Below are 17,105 nucleotides of genomic sequence, written 5' to 3'. Positions count from 1 at the left end.
AGACGCCATGCAACTACGATTTGTTCCGCGCCACGGCCGCGCGTCATCAACACCCGAGCAGCGTCTGAACATTTGTATGCGAGGGGTTGACGGTCGCGTATGAAAGAAACGCCCACGAGAACTCCTTTCTCGATTCAGCAATATTCTTCGACTGGAGCCCGTATTGCGGCTTTCTTTCATGCGGTAGCTGGGCGTGCTTCTCTGCGACCCGCTGTGAGGTTCCCCCGTCCTGCAAGAACTACCGCGGGGTCGCCGCGATGGGTCAGGTGGCTTCCGCTTTGTCTGAACGCGTCTAGTTACCCTGGCCCTTTTTCGGCGCCTGTCGCGTCTGGAGTACCGCGGTGGCAGTATCCGACGATTACGTTGTTGACCGGCCTTAACCCCTACAATGTTTTGGGCCCGTCCTTCGTCCTTTTTCCGCGGTCTACCCCTTGGCTTGGCTCTCCCTGAGCGCGGCCGCTTTCCAATAACTGCCTTCGCAGAACGGCCCTGCGCGCCTCCCTTTCTCGCTGTGTCCTCACCCTCCGCATCTTCTCGCTGACGCAGCACCGAGCCGTATTTCCCCCTTAAGTTCGAATTATCGGCTCGTGCTTTCGGTGAGTCACCGCAGGTCGCAGTAGCCAGCTGTTCCGACAGCACTTTATCTCCTGCTGAGCATAACTTGCTCTCCTGAGGCTTGCTAATCGACCCTGCGACCCTAACTCCCTGGCCTGCAACTTGATCTAAACCACACTCGATGGCTAACGTTGCGATCTGCCCTTGGGTTTCAGCGGTGCACTCGGGTGACTCGCAGCCGCTCTCCTTACAGCAAAGCGCTGTGTCCAAAACTTGGCTACCAAGGTTCGCCAGCCGCATCGAAGGAGGGTCTCCCTTGATTCCTTGACTGCTCTGGCCCGCAAGCTCACTAGTCTCTTCCTGAGCAGAAGCATCAACCTCGCTTGTCAAAGCAGGTTTTGCCTCAGGGCTAGAGACGGTCGCTTCTCCCTTATTAGCGTTGTCTGTGCTCACTAACGAAGCAGATCGCTCGGCTTTGTTTTCGGTGAGAATCCTGCAACTCACAGTTTGCTCTTGATTCCCATTAAACTCGGCCTTCACAGAACTTTCATCATGACTTTCCTCAAATAACCCAAGGACTACTTTTCCCTGGTCACGGAGACCTTCGGCGTCTTTCTCCTGGGTATTATCCTCCCGACCGCAGGAATCCGCCTCCGTCCCGGAAAGTGCATGCTTCTCTGGGCTCAAAACCAACGCATTGCCCCTTTCCTTATTTTTAGCAGTGCCTACATTATCGCCCGAGCCCTCATGGCTGGCGGATATGCACTCTTCCTCGTTGCTAGCCTTAGTGCCTACATTATCGCCCGAGCCCTCACGGCTGGCGGATGTGCACTCTTCCTCATTGCTAGCCTTAGTGCCTATATTATCCTCCGAGCCCTCGCGGCTTGTGGATCTGCACTCTTCGCTAGCTGCTTGACCGAATTCCTCGGTCCTCGCTGCCGAAGTGGCCTTTCTTTCCTGGACCAAACCTGTCCTATGCCGCCACTTCTGCACAGCACGCGTGTCATCCGGCGACTGAGCGGGGCTTCTAACTCGGTCCCTGACACTATCGCGGTGTAGCTTACCACCGTCAATTTGGCCTTCCAAATCTGCCTCCGCGGGAATACGAAAGTATCGGAGGAGCGCACTTTTGGTTATCGCATAGTTGTGGGCATCCTCGTCAGACAACCTCGCCCAGACATTACAAGGTTCACATGGGAGGAATCCCATCAACACAAGTGGCCAATAATCCTCGTCTAGCTGCTCCTCCATGCAAATTCTTTCAAAATTTTCCAGAAAAGTTCTGAAATTTTCGCCTTTTCTGAAAACACTTAAGCGAGATCGCGTTCTAATACTTCTGAGCGTGTTAAGTTCACGCGTGAGTTCCAGCATCTCTCTTTCGTATTCCTGTTCCCGCAGCTTTCTTTCGCGTTCCTGTTCCTGCTGCTCTCTTACGCGTTCCTGCTCCCGTAGCTCTCTCTCCTCAATGGTCTCGAGGCATTCCAAAAGCTCGTCATCTTCAGGCTCCAACGCAAGAATAGCCTTCAGCAGTTCTGGTTTTCTGAGTTTGTCTGATACCTCCAGACCCAACTCTTTCGCAAGCTCCAGTAACTTTGGTTTGCGCAGCGTCTTCAAATCCATGGCTGCTCCGAGTGCTGCTTCTCTACTGCCCGCTATTGTCTTGCTGCAACTAACCCAGCAGCAACGACAACCCAATTACCAGCTCTGTTACCGACACTGACAAAAGCCTGGCAAAACTCAGCAGAAGAAAGTCCCGCACTCACCAAACCTCGCAGCCAAGAATCCAGCGCAGTCGTTCCGCTGCAGGCAACCAGTCATCACACAGGGCTGTTGCACTGCCCCCGACTCGCCGTTCTGCTGCTCAGCGTCCCGTTGTCCGCAACTCTCCGCTGGCGTCCGATGTTTCGCGTCCCACCGCTGCCAACCAGTTTGTTAGGGACGAGGTAGCAGCATCCCACCGCTGCCACCAGTTTGTTAAGGACGAGGTAGCATGGTCGTGTGCCGGAGAGAGAATGAGGGACGTCTGAGGCGAGGCTGCTGGGAAAAGACAATGAAAGCGGACTTTATACAATATTTACAAGTGAGCTGCAGGAACGCTGCATCCCGACAGCTCAACACAAGACCATGATGACAAAAGCTCTTCGGCCGTGCCGCTGCCGGCTTTTTAAGAGTTCTCTTCCCTAGGGTCCCTAGATGGGGGCCGGGTTTCACTGGCACCAATCACCGACACGCACGCACTCACTCACTCCCGAGAGATCACGCCGTCGTCACGCGCTGGGAGAGGGGAACGATGCCAACCACGTAGCGCAGACGCCGAAATGTCCATGAGCGGCGTTCGCGCGCGTTTCGAACGCGCGTTCCCACTCGGTGTACGGGAAACGCTCGCTCAACCGGGCAGACGGACGCGGCTTCCGTGGCAATCCAGGCGTTCACCCAACGCGCGTCTCGGGGTTTGTCGGCGTTTCGCTGCTGCCATAACGTTGTCTTCCCCACGACGAAAGCCAGACGTAACAGAGCGTAATGCCCCGGCTCCAGAGCTCTTTTGAGCCCAATGCGATGCTCATAGCCTGAAATAAAGACAAAAGGATAGATAGTTTCGCGAAGCACCAGAGATTATTAAATATTCTCGTACGTTAGCATGCATGTTAGCCGAATTAAGAACCTAACGTCTCCTTTGTACTGCCATTTGTTCTGGGAGAATGGAGCGGCAAGGAAAGACGTGGACGATAGAAAACACACGCAAGCGCTTGTGTGTGTGTTTTCTTTCTTGCGTCCACCGCTCCTTTTTCCTCACAGCATGTCGTACCAACTTTTCCAAACCTTTAAGCTACGATTTCTTCTTTAGGTGGCATGGCAGCATGTTCTTTATGCCACTGCCATCTTTGTACTGCCGATTTACCATGTGCACCGGTACCACATTATCAAGATTGCTTATTAGTCTGTATGAAAATAATATTGTTTTTGAATTCATCACATATCATAAGCTTAACGAGTATTTTCTTTATCTTGGTTGAGCATTGGCTCTGTGCTCTTTTTCTTTATGAGAACTGTGCGGCAATAAGTAATGCTTCTGTTTTGCATGTGTATTGTTTCTGTCTTTCATTGTACAATTTTTGCGCCATAAAATTGTAAATTACCAAATGTACATGTAGAAGAGAGCTTTTACTATGGGCGCCCTGCCATCATGGTATTGAATTACACCTTAATATTATTGCAACTGCGGGCCGTGGTTCTTTGTGGCCTTGTTTTTCTGACTCCGTCTCGTAGGGTCTCTCTTTCTTCTTCGCACCACTTTTATATTCTTTCTCTTCTTTCTGGAGCAGGCAGACACGTGGCGAGCGGCAGCCGCTTCTCCATTTCTCCTTTCTTACATAACTCTCGACGCAGACTTATTAGATTCAGCGCTGCTTTACCTACTCGTTCTACTTGTTTGTGTCGGCCCACGTCTCCTGTTCGTATAATGCAAGCATTCAAGCTGGTTGAGATTAATCTGAAGCCTTCATCTGCGACGTGCTTCTTCGCCGACAGCGCTGACCCATTTAGGGCGAAAACTAGCTAATCCTAGCGAAATTCACAACTTCCGCAGGGTGCCAAGTCCTCCAGTGAGTCCAAATGGAAGTGCGCTGCACCAAAGGAGTCTCTCCTTCGTCTCTGTCCAGTAGGGCATCGCCGTATGTCCGATGCATTCCACTCGAAGGCTCCTCTTGTAGGACAGTACTATGGTCAAGCTTACGTGCCTGCTATTTACGGGTGAATAATGTGCAGGACTTGGTGGGCCAGATTCAGCGCTGACTCTCTGGTCTTCTGTGAGCATCACATGTTTTCCTGTGTGACTATGCAATGTCCGTATAACTTTAATGGACTGCGGTACTTGAATTGCGTCACTAAATATGCTCTCGCTGTTTATCGTCGCATTCGCCTGCTTGTTGTGTTTACCACGTACGGTTATAAGTGGGAAAGTCCTTGAGCAGACGTTGTCACAGAATGTGTGGAGCCCCAAAGCAACAACTTCTTTGAGCGCTCTGCATTCCAACCCAGTGCAAAGCTATGGAATGAGTAGACATACCTTTGTGAACGGAATGCATTTTTGCTGTTCTAAAAAGAGCATGTTTCATGTTGTGCCTACCAGAGTTCGACGAGTGCCAGAACACCCAACACGGCTGCGAGCACGAGTGCGTCAACACTCTGGGTGGCTACCGCTGTGAATGCAACATCGGCTACGAGCTACACTCGGACGGCAAGAAGTGCGAAGGTATGCTCTTTTCGTTGACTTGCGGTTTTCTGCACTTGGGAGTGTGCAGAGACTCCTTCAGAGATCGATGTGGCTGCCTTCCTCGTAGGACACAGGCCTTCTTTTAAGGTTTAGCGCTTGCTAGCTGTTTAGAAATCAACCGAAGAACTGCCACAGACGCGCCTTCCTTTTTTCATCCGCATTCTTTGCTCAATAACTGTGTAGTTTGTTAATTACCCCAAAGGCCAAACAGACGTCAAAGTAGGGGTCACACAATCCACTAGGTAAAAACTATCTAGTTGCGACTGCGATATTGGCGACGTCTGACTGACTGAAAAAGATTTATTCCTCGATGAATCGAGGAGTCTAAAGGCCCAGAAGCTTGTAAAGATTTCGCTTTAAAAAGCACAGTTGAAACGCATGCCAGTTACTCTAATTAGCCGAGTCGATGCAACTCAGACGCTTTCAAGAGATGAAAGCTATCTGACGTGTTTTATACGCCGCAGTCTTCTGCTGCGCACTGTGCTCCGCGGACGCAGCGTGTTCTTTCGCTAACAGCGTATGGGTCCGTGCTCTAAGGAACAAAGAGTGCGACGACGAGGCGTTTATGCTCAGATGCTCCTTATTACACTTGCGCATAATACAGAGAGCGGGCTGCCTAGCTTCCAAACATGAACGAGGTATTCGTCGGAAGTAAAAGGCTGGGATTTACCGGCTGGGGCAGGGGCGTCACTTCGGCAGTATCGGCGGCAAACGTTCGCACGCGCCGGGAATGGAGGCCGGGTCTTCCCACGCATGCGCATTGTTGAGGCAAAGTGATCCCCAGACGTGTGCTTCGCTTCCCGCAACCACTAGTCCGGCGGCGGGGCGCGATGGACCTTCCGTGCACCTACCGCGGGAGGCGTCGAGAGTGTCCTGCTACAGCATCCCGAAGAGACTCACGGGCACCTCCGCGTAGGTGGCACTCCCGTCGCTGCTCCATCCATCCCAATGCATGGACGGACGGACGAACGGATGGGTTTCGTTTTACATTGTATACATCGTGCAGTGAGAATAGCACGGTCGAAAAAAAGGCCGATAGAAGCGGGGTGGGGACGCAGTGCTCGGGAAATTTCGGGAGATGTTCTGACACCGAAACACCCCCTCCCCTCTGCTACGCTCATGATTGGCGGGGTTTATGTAGGGCCTCCTTCACTCCGAGGAGAAAGGCCCGGTGAGGGGAGGAAGGCGTTGAATACTGTCCATGCATGATGCCTGCTGAAGTGCATTGAAAGGATGACCTGCAAGAGCTGGCCCATTTCCTGTCGCATTTTTTCGGGCCGGCCGGTCAATCCCCTTTAGCAGCCATCGTGCCTGAACAAGATTGACGCTCCTCATCCTAACACCCTTCTGTTTTAACCAGTGACTGAAACGCCCGCAGCACTTTCGAAGAACATCATGAACGAGGTTTTGAATTACTGCAATAATTGTTTTGTTAAGAATCACAGACAGCAGTGCTAAAATATTTTGAGAGAGAATTTGGTGTCTTCTTTAGCCCTGATCGGACGATAGCGCTCTAAACCTTTCACAGTGCTGCAAACGACTTGTGAGATGAAATATAGTTTCTTGCTTCGTGTTTGCTGCACTGGTTCTTTTTTAGCCCTGTGTGTGGTTGGGCTCTTATGATGCGTCTGCCTTCAGACGCGTGCGGCGGCATGATCGAGGCCTCGAATGGGACCATCACGAGCCCATCGTTTCCGGACCTGTACCCGTCCAACAAGAACTGCATCTGGGAGATCGTCGCCTCGCCCCAGTACCGCATCACGCTCAACTTCACTCACTTTGACCTGGAGGGGAACAACGTACGTGAATTCTTTCCGCCCTTGCTCTCTGAGTGGTTCCAGGCTCCTGCTGCGTTTGGCTGCACTCTAATATGCGCCTCTGCATTGCGCAACGGGCGAACGTGGCTAGGAAGAGATGGCGCTTACACTAAACGGTGTCACTTATTCTTCTCAACAGTGGGCATCAGAAGGCGGGCAGCAATGCCTCGCAGCTGTGATAGAGAATGAAAAGAATTCCTGGTTTTGGTCATTTTGAAGCCTTTTTTGCCTTTGCATTAGATCTTGCAAATGCAAAAACTGCCCTAAGATTGGAGTACAATTAACGGGACGCTCATATCTGAAGAGAGTGGTTTGCACACATATTGAGTTTACTGCCGTCTGCTGTAAGACCATCTAACATGCTTGCGTTCTAATACGGTGGAACACTTTTAGGAAAATGACTTGTTTACCTCAGCTGAGCATGGTTTTTGATATGAATTTTCTCGCGTAGTTTACGCAGCCAGTTTAGACCGTGGTGAACAGTTAGATGCACCTCTCCTGGACCTTCGGAGAGGACTTGATGATGTCCCTCACAATCTTCTTTTCTTAAATTTATCATCCTTTGGCATTCCTGAAAACATGCTCAGCTGAGTAAAGGTATACATCAGCTATTATTGCGATAGCATTATACCGTTCTCGGGAAATGTCGGCGTCCGTCCGTCCGTGTCACGAAGAATCCCGTGACGGAGAGGACTGTGACGTAGTCGTAAGCACCTTCGCTGAAAAGATAAAATCGAGTGGGAATTAAACCGCGTGTGCCATTGGGTCGCGAGCACTACCTCTGCACCTCTGAGGAGCGTTCGTACAGTGCGATAGTTTAGAACCTGTAGCAGCGAAGAGCAGGGCACAGATTGTCACGTGGTACGTGCGCGCCACGGAGTGACGCAATTTGACAGAAGTTGCTTTGCGCTCTTTGGAGGAGGGGTATATTAGGAATTGCGCATGGCGCGAGAAGTGGGCCAAATTTATTCGGCCACTGCTTGGATATTACTTACAGCCGGCTACAAGTCTGTCATTGCAGTCAGGCGCCTACTGGTAATAGTCAAAAAGTTAACAATGCGACAACTGCGGCTGGTTGGTATTGCGCAGATGTAGTATAAATGCGCTGAGTATTACAATCGCAACGCAAGACATGACTGGACGAAGCGCAACTATAAATTGCATTTTATTATGCGAATTGGTATTGGGGTTCAATGTCCGAAAGCAACTCAGGCTATGAGGCACGCCGTGGTGAAGGGCTCCGGAAATTTTGACCACCGGGGGTTCTTTAACGTGCGCTGACGTCGCACAGCACACGGGCCTCTAGAATTTCGCCTTCATCGAAATTCGGCCGCCGCGGCCGGGATCGAACCCGCGTTTTTCGGGTCAGCAGCCGGGCGCCGTAACCACTGAGCCACCGCGGCGGGGTTTGATGCGAAATGGGACATATGAAGGAAACGGAAACCTTCAAGGAGAATGCGTTTGCTCTTCGGCCAGTTGTGTCTTTTGTTGCGATTGTAATACTCGACGAATTTGTTCTGACATGTTGACTATTCGAATTTAGTTTATCCGTTTACTAGTTAACATTGTTTCCCTGTTTTTGCCACCAACACTGGTATTACATGCCCCCAAAAAAGTCTCTTTACCTAAAAAAAAAACCTTTTTTTTTGCAAATTATTTGCGCGCTTCTCTAAATATCTGGTACAGACTTGCGCAAACAGAAGCTTATTCTGAATGGGGTTACGTCAGCTCCAATGCACTGGCTATCGGGAGTGCCTCAGGGCTGTATACTTAAGCTTGTTCACATCATTAGTTTAGTAACAGGCCTTCAGCCTAGCATCAGACTATATGCCGGTACCTGCGTCGTCTATGGTTCGCTGAAATGTCTTGCCGATATGACTCCTTTGTAGTGCGACCTCGAAAAAGTGTCTCTCTGGTGCAACCGGCGATAGCTGCACTTTGAATACCATAAAATGGTGTATGCAGTTTACGAAAAAGCAGACAGATTTCACCAACGCATATAAAGCGATTAATATTCTAGTAAAAAAAAAAGCAAGAACAACAAGATAGCTAAACGGGCGAGTTGGTGATACGCAAAAAACAGCGCGAACAAACGGGGACGAAAGGAAGAATACACAGGAACGAGCGCTGACTCTATACTAAAGTTTAATCATGGCAAAGTCTAATAATATGGCAAAGAAAGCAAGATTGCGTGCCAGCAAACCATCCCTGCTCCTGCGTGACTGTGAGGTTGCATATCTGGACATCACATAGCAACACATACGTTCTGGTTTTGGTGTTCTTTGTTTTCTGTTTCCCTTTTATAAGCGTGTTTCCTGTGATTAAACTTTAGTTGAGAGTCAGCGCTTGTTCCTGTGTGTTCTTCGTCTCGTCCCCGTTTGTTCGCGCTGTTTTTTGCATAAGGCAAGAACAACACTGAACACGTGCAAAACACTCAAACCATAATATACCTGTTGTTCGACAGGACGTAATCACTGAGAAGTGATTCCTCGTCGCTCGTGCTACTATTTACGTTTGTCAAGGACGCGTCTGTCTGCAGTGAAGGTGAAGTTGACCGAAAACGTAACCACGTGACCACACTATATTACATATCAACAGTGGGCGCGTAGCTCCTAACTGATACCTATGCTTTCGATCCGCTATACGTGCCAGTATAGCGTCCATCTAAGTGGGACCCCCACCCTCCGAGACCACCTGTTGCACACAAAATTTGGGGGCCTGTTTGCAGTAGAATGTTCGAAGGGGTGTCAAATAACTTGCCGTGCTCCTGAGAATAAAATTCCTATTTACGATGAGGCCCAAAATATGTGTAGGATTCGAAACGACAACCGCCCCCAAACCGTGCATTCCGAGGACCTTCAGACAGCCATGACGGCCGAACCGTTTGTCGCAGGGGGCCCGGATGGTGCCAAGCGATTCGTCGCATTGTGGTGCACACGTTTGTAAATTTGTTAACTGACAGAACGGGGAAATATGCCGCATACAGCGAAGGTGCCTGTAAACCGCAACAGTAGTGCGAAATCCATTGGGCAGATGGCACTGCTTTTGTCTTAGAAAGGATGTTTGGAGTTGCTTTTCTCATGCTGGAGGTCTTCTCCACGTTTGCTGAGCACACCGATGTAAACATTTTAACATCCCGTTGCTAACGCTCTTAAGTCGAACACTGATGCGGTGTTGGCGGATAATTTTTTTGCTCTTTCTAACCCATCCATCCCACAGCTCATTTCATCTTTTACGCGACAGCATACACAGCTCGTTCGGTTGTAAGACCGTCTGACCTACCACGTGTTGTACCACGTGATCGGAAGTGTGGGCGGAGCCAACGCGCGCCGCCAAATTTTCAAGTTTGAAACGAAGCATGGTGGGAATCAGACGAATTGCACAAATTCTCTCGTTCAGATGATTAAGTGATCGATGAGGTATTGATACATGTTTTATTTGTGATCCATAAGTGTCTGGTAAGTGATCGATAGGCAATTGATAAGTGATCGATAAAGAATTCATAAGTGATGGATAAGGAATAATACATGGTTGCCAACGAATGGTAATGATCGATAAGTAATTGATAAGTGATCGATAAGTGATCAAGAAGTGATCGATTAGTGATCGATAATTTATCGATAAAAGATCGATAAGTAATGATAACTGATCCTTGAGTGATCTACAAGAATTGGTAAGTGATCGATAAGTCTTCTATAAGGAATTGTTAAGTGATCGATGCGTGTTAATGGTCAATTGTGTGTGTGATATCAAATAAATGTGTGCCGAAAAAGTTACCAGTGAGTTTGAGGGTGTTGAGGGAGTAACATGCTGAGGAGGCGTCAATACTTTCGCATTAGACACTTTTAGTTCGCCATACGCAGTGAGCCAACGTTTTTAGAACGTTGCAGTGAGCTGCGTACGCAGCGGCTCTGCGGGCAACGTATGCGCATGCGCAGAATTCTACATATCTCGTAGCGCCTTGCGGGCGTACGCACGCTACAAACCATAGTGCGCACGGTACGGGCACGTTACGGGATGCGTTGACTAGATAGCGGCGCTCTGCTCGCCCGCTTCGGAATAAATACATGTCGCCGCTGGATTCTTCGACGCGATAGCTCACTCAAATGGCAGCGGTTCATTTTTATTTTCCACACTATCACCCACACGTAGAGGTATGAGCGATAACAAGCCCCTGTTTTTCAGATAATTTGGCGATTTTCAAGCTCTTCGGCCTAACTATATGCAGTGTGTTTTCCTCGTAGCAACGACACCTGACGAAGCAGTTCTCTAGCTTATAGTCAGTTGTTATATTTTCTTCTATTTGCATAGTTTTTCTTCTTGGAACGAAAAAGGCTCGCAATGCACCCACCCTCGTTATCAGTAATTACGGATAAAATTTTCTTCAACCCAGCGTTGATGTGCTTTGAGGTCTTGTCACTAGACGGCGCTACCGTTTACACGTGCTACTGAGGGACGCTACGGCACGGCCAACTAAAAGTGTCCTGTTTACACTATTTACACTGTACGCAACGCATTAAGCGATGCGTACTTAAGCTTACTGCGTGGGCCGACTAAAAGTGTCTATTACTCCAATGCGGGTTGCCGCAGTGCCCTCACTCGACTTACCTAGAACACTTGCACGCATCACAATCGGCTTACTTAGAACGCCAGCGCCTGTCGCACTCGACTTACCTAGAACGCCGGCACGCTTCGCACTCGACTTAGAACGCCATCACGCGTCGCACTGGGCTTACATGAATGCCAGCAGATGTCGCACTCGGCTTACCTAGAACGCCGGCACGCTTCGTACTCGACTTAGAACGCCATCACGCGTCGCACTGGGCTTACATGAATGCCAGCAGATGTCGCACTCGGCTTACCTAGAACGCCGGCACGATTCGTACTCGACTTAGAACGCCATCACGCGTCGCACTGGGCTTACATGAATGCCAGCAGATGTCGCACTCGGCTTACCTAGAACGCCGGCACGCTTCGTACTCGACTTAGAACGCCGTCGCGCGTCGCACTGGGCTTACATGAATGCCAGCAGATGTCGCACTCGGCTTACCTAGAACGCCGGCACGCTTCGTACTCGACTTAGAACGCCATCACGCGTCGCACTGGGCTTACATGAATGCCAGCAGATGTCGCACTCGGCTTACCTAGAACGCCGGCACGCTTCGTACTCGACTTAGAACGCCATCACGCGTCGCACTGGGCTTACATGAATGCCAGCAGATGTCGCACTCGGCTTACCTAGAACGCCGGCACGCTTCGTACTCGACTTAGAACGCCATCACGCGTCGCACTGGGCTTACATGAATGCCAGCAGATGTCGCACTCGGCTTACCTAGAACGCCGGCACGATTCGTACTCGACTTAGAACGCCATCACGCGTCGCACTGGGCTTACATGAATGCCAGCAGATGTCGCACTCGGCTTACCTAGAACGCCGGCACGCTTCGTACTCGACTTAGAACGCCATCGCGCGTCGCACTGGGCTTACATGAATGCCAGCAGATGTCGCACTCGGCTTACCTAGAACGCCGGCACGCTTCGTACTCGACTTAGAACGCCATCACGCGTCGCACTGGGCTTACATGAATGCCAGCAGATGTCGCACTCGGCTTACCTAGAACGCCGGCACGCTTCGTACTCGACTTAGAACGCCATCACGCGTCGCACTGGGCTTACATGAATGCCAGCAGATGTCGCACTCGGCTTACCTAGAACGCCGGCACGCTTCGTACTCGACTTAGAACGCCATCACGCGTCGCACTGGGCTTACATGAATGCCAGCAGATGTCGCACTCGGCTTACCTAGAATGCCGGCACGCTTCGTACTCGACTTAGAACGCCATCACGCGTCGCACTGGGCTTACATGAATGCCAGCAGATGTCGCACTCGGCTTGCCTAGAACGCCGGCACGCGTCGCGCTCGACTTACTTAGAATGCCGTCACGCGTCGCACTGGGCTTACTTAGAATGCTAGCACTTGTCGCCCTCGACTTACCTAGAACACCAGCCCGCGTCCCACTGGGATTAGAACGCCAGCACGTGTCACACTCGATTTACTTAGAACGCCAGTGGACTACCGGACTAGGCGGCCCACCCACATGTTCTGAGAACATTGAAGAAATAAAGATGTTTGTAATCATCATTACTTAGAACGCCAGCACCAGTCCCATTGGGCTTACTTAGAACGCCAGCACATGTCGCACTAGACTTAAATAGAACGCCAGCACGCGTCGCACTGGGCTTAGAATCTCAGCACCTGTCCCACTCGACTTGCATAGAACGCCGGCACGTGTCGCACTGGGCTTAGTTAGAACGCCTGCACGTGTCGCACTCCACTTACCTAGAACGCCAGCACGAGTCGCATTGGGCTTACTTAGAAAGCCAGCACGTGTCACACTAGGCTTAATTAGAACACCAGCACGTGTCGCACTGGGCTTACTTAGAACGCCAGCACACGTCGAACTGAGCTTACTTCGAATGCCAGCACCTGTCGCACTCGACTTACCTAGAACACCAGCACTCGTCCCACTGAGATTAGAACGCCAGCACGTGTCACACTCGGTTTACTTAGAACGCCAGCACGAGTCGCATTGGGCTTACTAGAACGCCAGCACGTGTCGCACTAGGCTTAAATAGAACGCTAGCACGCGTCGCACTGGGCTTACTTAGAATGACCGCACCTCTCCCATTCGACTTACCTAGAACGCCGGCATGCGTCGCACTCGGCTTACTTAGAACGCCATCACGCGTTGAATGGAGCTTACTTAGAATGCCAGCACCTGTCGCACTCGGCTTACCTAGAACACCGGCACCTGTCGCACTCGACTTACCTAGAACGCCAGCACGCGTCCCACTGGGATTAGAACGCCAGCACATGTCACACTCGATTTACTTAGAACGCCAGCACGAGTCGCATTGGGCTTACTTAGAACGCCAGCACATGTCACACTCGATTTACTTAGAACGCCAGCACGAGTCGCATTGGGCTTACTTAGAACTCCGGGACGTGTCGCACTAGGCTTAAATAGAACGCCAGCACGCGTCGCACTGGGCTTAGTTAGAACGCCAGCTCGTGTCGCACTCCACTTACCTAGAACGCCAGCACGAGTCGCACTGGGCTTACTTAGAACGCCAGCACGTGTGGCACTGGGCTTAGAACGCCAGCACGTGTCGCACTCGACTTACCTAGAACGCCAGCACGTGTCACACTCGACTTATCTAGAACGCCAGCACGCGTCGCACTGGGCTTACTTAGAACGCCAGCACGTGTCGCACTCGGCTTACCTAGAACGCAAGCACGTGTCACACTCGACTTACCTAGAACGCCAGCACACGTCGCACTGGGCTTAGTTAGAACGCCAGCTCGTGTCGCACTCCACTTACCTAAAACGCCAGCACGAGTCGCACTGGGCTTACTTAGAACGCCAGCACGTGTGGCACTGGGCTTAGAACGCCAGCACGTGTCGCACTCGACTTACCTAGAACGCCAGCACGTGTCACACTCGACTTATCTAGAACGCCAGCACGCGTCGCACTGGGCTTACTTAGAATGCCAGCACGTGTCGCACTCGGCTTACCTAGAACGCAAGCACGTGTCACACTCGACTTACCTAGAACGCCAGCACACGTCGCACTGGGCTTAGTTAGAACGCCAGCTCGTGTCGCACTCCACTTACCTAAAACGCCAGCACGAGTCGCACTGGGGTTACTTAGAACGCCAGCACGTGTCGCACTCGACTTACCTAGAATGCCAGCACGTGTCACACTCGACTTATCTAGAACGCCAGCACGCGTCGCACTGGGCTTACTTAGAACGCCAGCACGTGTCGCACTCGGCTTACCTAGAACGCAAGCACGTGTCACACTCGACTTACCTAGAACGCCAGCACACGTCGCACTGGGCTTAGTTAGAACGCCAGCTCGTGTCGCACTCCACTTACCTAAAACGCCAGCACGAGTCGCACTGGGCTTACTTAGAACGCCAGCACGTGTGGCACTGGGCTTAGAACGCCAGCACGTGTCGCACTCGACTTACCTAGAACGCCAGCACGTGTCACACTCGACTTATCTAGAACGCCAGCACGCGTCGCACTGGGCTTACTTAGAACGCCAGCACGTGTCGCACTCGGCTTACCTAGAAAGTCTGCGCGCGTCGCACTTGGCTTACTTTGAACGCCAGCAAGTGTCGCGCTCGGCTTACCTAGAATGCAACCACGCGTCACATTCGTCTTACCTAGAACGCAAAAAAGCAACTTCTAGTGAGGAGGCGTCATTGCCTTCGCATTACTGCAATGCGGTTACCGCAGTGCTCTCGAATTTTACTAGGCCGATTTACTTTGCAACCCATTCACTTTTCCTCCATCCGCGATACACTAGGGGAGCAGGTGAGGCTTTCTTCTATCAGCCTCTGTGTGCGGTTCGAATTGAAGAACAAGTTCCTGAGGATTATGGTCGCTGAAATGCCAGAGTGGTCTAATGATATTGAGTTCACTGTCGTAAAAGCGTACCGTCTCATTCATAAAATTTCAATGAAATTTTTTTCCATGCTTCGTCACAATTGAAAGGAAACTTACATTAAACTAGCATTGGGCGTATTTTAGAATACGCATGTGGAACCTGGAATTCGTAGGAAAAACTTCACAGATAAACCCGAACGAGTCCGGAAAGAAGCTCTAAAAGAACACTAAGATCGAATTTTCTTCACAGTGTCTGCACGGATAAAAAAGGAGTCGAGAAAACACGTACTATTCAAGCAGGTGGCGCTTACGCTCTTAGCTTACGCAATAAGGTAGCACTCATGTGAGGACCATTGCAGGATAGGAATGGTTAAAGAAAAAAGAAACAGAAGTTTCAGGCACCGACAGTACACCATCACAAAGTAACGGTCGAAGTATAAACAGGGAAACAGCAATGAATTACAAAAACGTGTCAAATCACTGATGGAGATGCGAGAAATAACAAGATCACGATCAATTTTGGTTCTCTCGTTGCCCATAGCCTAATTACAAAAAACGTTCAAACTCTTTCGCATTTAGTGTTCCTACAGCGCAGTCCAGAAGACCATTCTACTAGTTACTACGAGAAAGGAAGCATCAGTTTTGGAAGTCATCTACGCGTTTTTTAGTAGTGGTTCCAACGTATTTTAAAGGAGGAAGAATGTGTTGCTTTGTTGATGTTTATGTGATTCCTGTGTATCGCGAAAAACAAATTCATTTGTTTTTTTTTCTCATCGTGTTTCTAACAGTTCCAGATTGGAACATTTCAGCATGTCTGATACAAAATCGCACTTCTCGTATTACCCGAACAAAGAACCGCACTGTGGTTCTCTGAATTTTTAAGCATGAAATGCTTTTAGCTCCCGTTGTCGGCAGTGTGGTGACGTCACGCCGAGACGGAGAGCCAACATCCGGGCACTGAAACGAGAGCATCCGGGCACCGTACGAGATTTAACGAGACTCTCTGGGACAGAGGGCCGCGCTTGCGCGCAGTCCCCAAGGATGGCGCTACGGTCCCACACTCACGCATGTAAAATACCGGCCTCTGGGCCTTCAGCTCCTGAAGATTTTATTTATTTATTTATCATCATACCCACAGCGCCATTTGCTGGCATTACAGTGGGGGGGTAGAAGAAAAAGTACACAAATGCCACCGCGTGCAGGTGGTTACAAAAAAAAAAAAGATAACAATGAGATAGAAAGAACACGGAATTATTATACACAAAAAATGTCACAGCATGGAAGAAAATGAATCATTTGATAATATGGACACTACTTCCTCAGGCAGCTTGTTCCATTCCGAAACCGTTTTGGGGAAAAAAGACATTTTAAAAAGGTCAGTCCGGCACCTGTATTCTTTAACTTTAAGTGAATGATCTCTACGTAAAGACACGTAATCAGGGTTGGCTATATATTTGGTTCTGTCTATTCCAGTTCTAGAATGAAATATATTATGAAATAATTTTAAACGCAGTACTTTCCTACGTTTTTGAAGTGAGTCCCAACCCAAATATTTTTTCGCGCTCGTTACACTAAAATATCGCCCATAGTTATTGAAAACAAAACGAACAGCCAAATTCTGAACTCTTTCTAGCTTTTGAACGTCAAGCAAGGTTTTCGGATCCCAGACTGTGCAAGCATACTCAAGTATGCTTCTAACGTTTGTATTATACAGCAGTTCTTTAGTCTTTAAAGGGAAAAGTTTAGCGTTACGTCGCAGGAAACCTAAAACACGACAGGCTTTGGCAGTAACGAAATGCACGTGACGATGCCAAGACATTGAACTTGTTAAATATACACCAAGATATTTAAATTCCAACACTGAAAGCAGTCTGCTATTATTTATGTTATAAGTGAAAATATGGGGAACCTTCTTTTTAGTGAAACACATATGTACAGATTTTTGTAAGTTAATATGCATTCCCCAGTTCTCACACCACTGGGCCACTTTACACAAATCCTGTT

At 49.8% G+C, this 17,105-nt stretch overlaps 1 protein-coding gene across 1 annotated transcript in view; it reads left to right on the top strand.

The window, feature by feature from the left end:
• LOC149326019 (protein tolkin-like) overlaps positions 1-17,105 on the top strand; it is a 416,319-nt gene that overhangs the window by 354,810 nt on the left and 44,404 nt on the right. The window contains exons 10-11 of the mRNA XM_089563963.1: positions 4,685-4,807; positions 6,467-6,627. Of these exons, the coding sequence (XP_089420089.1) occupies positions 4,685-4,807; positions 6,467-6,627 (284 nt within the window). The remainder of the gene's footprint in view (positions 1-4,684; positions 4,808-6,466; positions 6,628-17,105) is intronic.

Source organism: Amblyomma mixtum, chromosome 10, assembly GCF_055824585.1.
Source record: "Amblyomma mixtum isolate Tamu chromosome 10, ASM5582458v1, whole genome shotgun sequence".
Taxonomy (NCBI): domain Eukaryota; kingdom Metazoa; phylum Arthropoda; class Arachnida; order Ixodida; family Ixodidae; genus Amblyomma; species Amblyomma mixtum.
This window is presented reverse-complemented; position numbering and strand designations above follow the sequence as displayed.